The sequence below is a fragment of the Cicer arietinum genome, chromosome 7, assembly GCF_000331145.2.
Source record: "Cicer arietinum cultivar CDC Frontier isolate Library 1 chromosome 7, Cicar.CDCFrontier_v2.0, whole genome shotgun sequence".
Taxonomy (NCBI): Eukaryota; Viridiplantae; Streptophyta; class Magnoliopsida; order Fabales; family Fabaceae; genus Cicer; species Cicer arietinum.
In genome coordinates this window covers 51,412,890-51,419,339 of record NC_021166.2, presented here as the reverse complement: position 1 = coordinate 51,419,339, position 6,450 = coordinate 51,412,890, and the positions used below count along the sequence as shown (strand labels likewise).

At 26.8% G+C, this 6,450-nt stretch overlaps 1 protein-coding gene across 1 annotated transcript; it reads right to left on the bottom strand.

Annotated features, from left to right (window-relative positions):
* Window positions 1-2,266: 2,266 nt before the first annotated feature.
* Window positions 2,267-5,661, bottom strand: LOC101514637 (tetraketide alpha-pyrone reductase 2-like). The gene is made up of 6 exons (XM_004510829.4): window positions 5,478-5,661; window positions 4,849-5,018; window positions 4,432-4,617; window positions 3,617-3,779; window positions 3,120-3,309; window positions 2,267-2,637 (listed from the first exon to the last, which is right to left on the bottom strand). Exons 1-6 carry the CDS (start codon window positions 5,581-5,583, stop codon window positions 2,496-2,498), a joined length of 957 nt encoding a protein of 318 aa, XP_004510886.1. The 5' UTR covers window positions 5,584-5,661; the 3' UTR covers window positions 2,267-2,495.
* Between the last annotated feature and the right edge of the window lie 789 nt (window positions 5,662-6,450).

The window sequence follows — 6,450 nt, the reverse complement described above, 5'->3', positions numbered from 1 at the left end:
TAAAAAGACATATGATAAAAAGTGATGTATTGAATAAGTGTAGAAAAATTATGAGTATACAAATATAATTATTTTTTTAAATATCATCCATATATGATATATATGAATGACTGAAATATTATTTAAACACAAAAATTGGCCGTATTTCAATTCTATATTAATTCTCTGTCTTTTCACATAATCCGAATGTACTTAAAATAAATGTATTTTATACAATGTCAAATATACACGATATTGAAATCTTATAAAAGGTGTACAAAGTATAATTTAAGTTGGATAATTGTTGTCTTTTATCCAGTCATAGCATTCATCGAACCAATTTTTAAGTTTCAGATTCAACTTTTTATCCAAACAAAGTCGACCAATTCAATAAAGACAAAAGATATAAAAAAGATAAAGTTGTTGTAAAATAAATCACTAAATAGAAATATGTAAGTTTTTTTTTTTTTTTTTTTTGCAAAACATTAATCAACAAGCAATGTTTTTGTTAATCAATTAAAAAGTTAATCACCAAATACTAATATATAAATATTTTATTGTGGAAAAAATAATTTAGTTGAGTAATAGAGTCGTGATATTGAATAAAATTTCAATATAATTGGTTTCAATTTATTTTGACCACAACACAAGTTCTGGAAATATAAAAATGAAATAATAGAAAATGGACATTTCACCGACAAATTTCGTGTTTTTTTTTTATTTATTTTTTTTATCTATATGATGATATATTTTGTATTATCTTTTTGCAATTATTAGTATACCTTGTACTATGCATTGATATTAATATATTTATTAGTTGTTCCTATAAAAATCAAGCATTTTTTTGTTGAAAAAAATAAACAAATATAAAAAATATAAATAATAATTAAAACACTAGAAAATAATGTGGAAATTTTAAGTCGGAGAAAAAACCACGACTAGATAATAACATTATGTGTAAAGTTATAACACATAAATTTCTCTCAAATATCTCACACCCTTAACACAACCATACTCTCCAAAGAGAATATCTAACTACCTCATAAAACTCTAAAACAAGAGAAAAAGAAATAGTTATAAATAAACTTAAAGTGTTTCTAGTTGATGCAAATTATATTGAAAAACTAGAGTTGTATATATAATCTTAAACTTTATTTTATTTTACAATTTCAAACAATGCGAGGCAATCTAAATTTTCTCAATTTCAACAAAAACTCAATATTTTAATGAGTGCTCTCACTTCTATGATTTCACCTCTGGCGTATTACTTTTAACACATGATAACCAAAGTTTTTTATTTCATCGTGTTTTAGATTTTGGTAAGTGTTTGTTATCCTGTGTTGTTTGTTGAATGATCGAATATTACACATGATCCTAATTTTAAATTGTTATGGAATTGACAAGGTCCTCCAAAAGTTCAAAATTTCTCAGAAAAATATCTTATGGCAAACTCCTTATAAATGTAAAAAGGAAGTATCGTGACATATCTGACTCTGATGAGTGCTTGTGTTGCTTTTAAGTTTCTGAAACTATTATGCATTCTTTAAGATATTGTGAAGTGATCAAAGAGTTAAGGGAGAAATTTATTTCTCTACAAGATGATCATTGAAACTCTTTTTTCTGTCAAGGCATTTCTTAGTGGATGAGCTTCGACTTGCAAATCACTTCTATTAGCTCCAACAATTGGAAATGCCTACTGTATTCAGTATTATGGAAATATGTTGTGGTTGGATAGAAACCAATGTGTGCTCGGAGGGATGTGTCAAGATCCTAAGTAATACAATATAAATCCTCTTATGTATCTTACTTTGATACATCACCATCTTTTTGTTTGCCCACCATCTTATATTGATGATAATAACCATGAGATAAATATTAGGTGTTTCTCGCCCCTGTCCAATGTCTTAAAGCTCAATATTGATGGTTCTTATATTGGTCACTTTAGTCTATCAACTTTTGGTAGCCTTATTAGAGATTCCAAAGGTTGTTATGTTCGTGGCTTAACAACAATTTAGGTCGTTCTACTTTGGTGATGGTGAATTGTGGGATCTTGTTCATGTGCTGCGATTGGCTAGTATTATGGGTATCAATTCTTTGATAGTAGAGATGAACTCCCTCATAATTGTGGACATAATTAATACCAAAAATTCTCATAAACAATTGGATGAACTACATTTTAATTCAATTGTCTCTTATGAAAATGATCAGAGAGAGTACTAATGATCAAATTGTTTGTACTTCTATATTATCTAGAAAATCAAATTTTGATTTAAAAACACTTTAAAAATTGAGAATGAATACCAAAATACAATAAAATTTAAGTTATGCAGACTCTAGTCCAACCATATGCAATTGTTGGTTTTTACCCTCCACTAAGTTTACCAAAATAATGAAGGGAATAACAATTATTTCCATTACATATCATCCAATTTATTCTAATTTGGTTTATGGCACTCTTATTTTCAATCGATACATACACCTCACATGAACATGAAAGGTACATGGGATCATGGATTTCATAAGAAACCCTTGTCTTGGAAGCTTTTGATGCAATCATCAAACATTTGTTCAAGTGTTTTGAATGGAGGAAACCCAAATTGAGTGATTTTGGTGGTGTCCATGCTATGTGTACCATTATCTCCTTCATGATTACTACACCTGTAATTACACCATATTAAGAAAAAGTAAGCACACATAATTAACTTCAAATCAAATAAAAGTTGTTGGTGCATCCAAAATGCTATTTAGGGTCTATTATAGATTTTAATAAAAATGTGATTTTAGTATTCAATAATTTAAGATAATATTTTGTATTTGTTTATCATAGTAAAAATAAATTTTTTATTTAAAAACTGTAATAATTTTTTTTTAAATTACTAAAACAACTTTTTATTTGAAGTAGTTTTTAAATTATTTTTAGATTCTCATTTTTATAAAAAAAATTAATAAACAAATGAAAACTTTCAAAAGTCGTTAATTTCTTTTATAAAAAGTGATTTTTTACGAAATAAAACTTAACAAACAGACCATTTTTTATGACATTAAAATTGATACTTCTTTTGCATCAAAATTAAGGTAGAGATGATATATAACATATTTTTTTTTTTGAGGTCAAAATATATAACATTACTTAAACTCACTTGCTTTCGTATGGATAAGAAGGATATTTGGCGCGAAGCATTTCGATAATTTGAGACCAATGGGCTACTGGGCCTGAACAAATAAGTCTGCCAGATGCTTTGGGCTCTTCCATGGCCAACAAGTGGGCTTCAATCACGTCATCTATATGGACAAAGCCCACTGTTGTGTTTGGATATTCTCCTTTCAAACCTGTTAAAAGATGTGTGACTCCAAATTTAGAAGAATAAATGGTGAACTAGTTTATTTATTTATTTTTAATGAAAAAATGTACCTTTATTTTTTTTAATTGTTATTTTATTTTATTTTATATTTTCAGTTCTAAAATGATACGAGTAAAAAAAAAGGTTCTAAAATATATAAATTTTACCAAAATCTCCTTTGTGTTTAGCCTCACATTTTTCTTATAAGAAAATTGGGTTTGGATGAACTAATAATAATGTCAACATTTTTAATCCAAATATATAACATGACATCACATTTGATATAATTATCTAACCTTTGATGATGTTTAGTATGATGTAAAGTGTGCTGGCTGGGTGTGGTGTAAGAAGTGGACCAACAACGAAAGAGGGGTTAACCACTACTAGATCAATGTCATTTTCCTTTGCAATTTTCCAAGCCTCTCTCTCTCCCACAGTCTTTGCATATGCATACCACAGCTGCATAATTCATGGTTCATGATACAAGCACAAATTTCCATGATTAATTTTGTGAGCAAATCACTAACTCTATTCATGAAATTTTAGTGTTTGAAGTTAATGACATTCTAAAAGAACAAATGTGATAGAGGATTTTTAATTTTTTAATCATTTTAAAATTTGGTTAATTTCAAATTTTAAAATGACTTTAAAGTTTTGAGAAGAATAATATGAAATTCATCACTAAATTTAGCCATTAGGGAACTCAAAAGAGATTTTAAGATCTGTTTATTTTGTAAAAATATTTATTCAATTTTAAAATATGTGATTTTTTTAAATTGTTAATTAAAAGATCATATGAAACTTTTAAAGTAAATAATTGTAACAATGACAATAAAAAGTTACTTCGGGATGATATATTTCTAAAAATAATAAAAATAATTTTTTTGATATTTTAATTGGTTAAAAAATACACACAATTGTTTGATTTAAAAATCTTTTATCTTCTTGTTTGTAAATAAAATTAATATAAATTTTAAAAAATAAAATAGAAAATAATATTGGATATTTTTTTTTAGTTTTGCGTAAAAATGCCACTTAAAGCTGTGATCCAAATAAAAGAATGAGACATTATATCATGCTTTCTAATTAATTAAGAAGCAAGTGTTGTTACATTGTGACGTTTACAATAATCTGGATCACTCCAATGAGATTCATTAAGAGGAGAAATTTGTTGCACATCATCACGATATCTTATGGAAGAGCAAGAAGATGTTAGCACCACACGTTTCACATTTGCTTTGGCGCAAGAATTCAACACATTCTTGGTTCCTTTTATACATGGATCAATCAAAGTAGCCTACAACATATTTCAAATAGTAAAGAGTTATACCATGTATTAAATAATGTTATGTTCAATGGATTGTTTCTGTTTGATTGTATTTGTGTTAAAACAAATTCTTAATTTAATTTATCTTGATAAAAAAATATTTACTTAATAAATTTACCAAAACAATATGATTATAAGAGTCAAGATTAATGTACCAACATAGGAAACACCTCAAACTAAGGACAAAATAGAAAAATGTACCTGAATATTGTTATCATATGGAACAAGGACAGGGGACGCAGTATGAAACACACCATCAACCCCAATTACTGCCTCATCAAAGCTCCCTTCCACTAATAAATCTGCTTTTAAAATCTTCAATCTCTCTTTGTCTCCACTTAATTGAGTAAGATACCCAACCTTCTCCAAATCTGCAAATAAAAATAAAATAAAATAAAAATTGTCATCGTTTTTAAAAAGGTTAGGATTTAAAAAGAAAATTTAATTTATATAAATGTACGTTAGTAATTTTTTTTATGACTATTTATAAAATTATTCAAATAATTGGTCATGATTTTCTAACTATGTAAGACTTTTTAAATTAAAAATAATCTAAAAATTGTTTCAAATAAAAATTATTTTAAATAGTTTAACATAAAAATATTTTTTTTATAATTAATTCTTTTAAAAAAATGATTTTTATTAAAATGAACAAACACTCTAATTTTAATTTTTTTTTAAACTTATAAATAATTTCTAAATCGTTGATTTCAAAAAATCACTTTTTAATAATACATAACAAACAGCTCTTAAAAAAATGAAAATAATTAATAGACCAATGAAACACAACATTACCAATAACAAATTTTATTTGAATTAAATGGCTCTACCTGGGTTTCTCACTGTAGTCCTCACTGTGTAACCCTTTTCTAATAAGGCTTTCACTAGGTAAGCTGCTATGAACCCATTGCCACCTGTAACACAAAACTCTGGCATATCTTTTTTATTTTATTTATTTTATGAGTCCCTGTTAAGTTTTGTGTTGTTGAGTCTTAGGTTTATAGCTCACATCGTAGTATAACTTGGTCTTATGTAGGACTATCCAAAGTGGTAAAAGCAGGAGAGTCACGTTAAATGCATATTTGTGAGGTAGATGAGAAACGGATGATTCACATATATCTAAGCTATAAGGTTACCCACTAACTAACCCTATCTATTCGTTTTTTACTAACTAACTCTGTCTATTAGTATTCCCTATGCTATAAGGTTCATAGATGTTAATTTTATTTTTATTATTAATCGTAACTAACTTGTCTTTTGTTAATAAATGAATTTTTATCTTTAAAAAAAAATAAAATTGAAGTACCACTGCAAATCTTTTACGTTTAGAGATCAATTATTCCATAAAAACAGTCGCTAAACACTTAAACAATCAAATTAGAGACTAAATTTTTATTGGTCGGTAAATTATTATTGCTAATGTAGTGATCAATTTTATGATTGTTAGAAAATAATAGAGTTATTGAATACATTACACACAATATTAGTATATATAAGGCGGTGGTGGAACAACTAAGATGTGTACGTTTAAGGGATATGATTTTGTGATTGGGGAGAACATATATCATTAGAAATTGAAATTAAAATATTTTTTTTTGTACTAAAAAATTCAGTTTTAGTCCTCGTAAGATTCTCATCATGCATTCCACACACGTCTAGTTTAGCCCTTCAAATTCCAGCATTTGTCTCCCATGACCTTAATCTAGTCGTTAAGTTTTCAATGATCACTTGATTTGAGTCTTTCGTTTTTTTTATCGTTTTTCTTTTCCAACTCTATAATAGAAGGTCCATCCATTTAGAAAA

Coding starts and splice junctions, on each gene's coding strand:
- LOC101514637 (XM_004510829.4), bottom strand. CDS start 5,583: ATGCCAGAGTTTTGTGTTACAGGTGGCAATGGGTTCATAGCAGCTTAC. Junction 5,019..5,477: donor GACTACAGTGAGAAACCCAG/GTAGAGCCATTT, acceptor TTTTATTTGCAG/ATTTGGAGAAGGTTGGGTAT. Junction 3,310..3,616: donor CATACTAAACATCATCAAAG/GTTAGATAATTA, acceptor ATCTTTTAACAG/GTTTGAAAGGAGAATATCCA.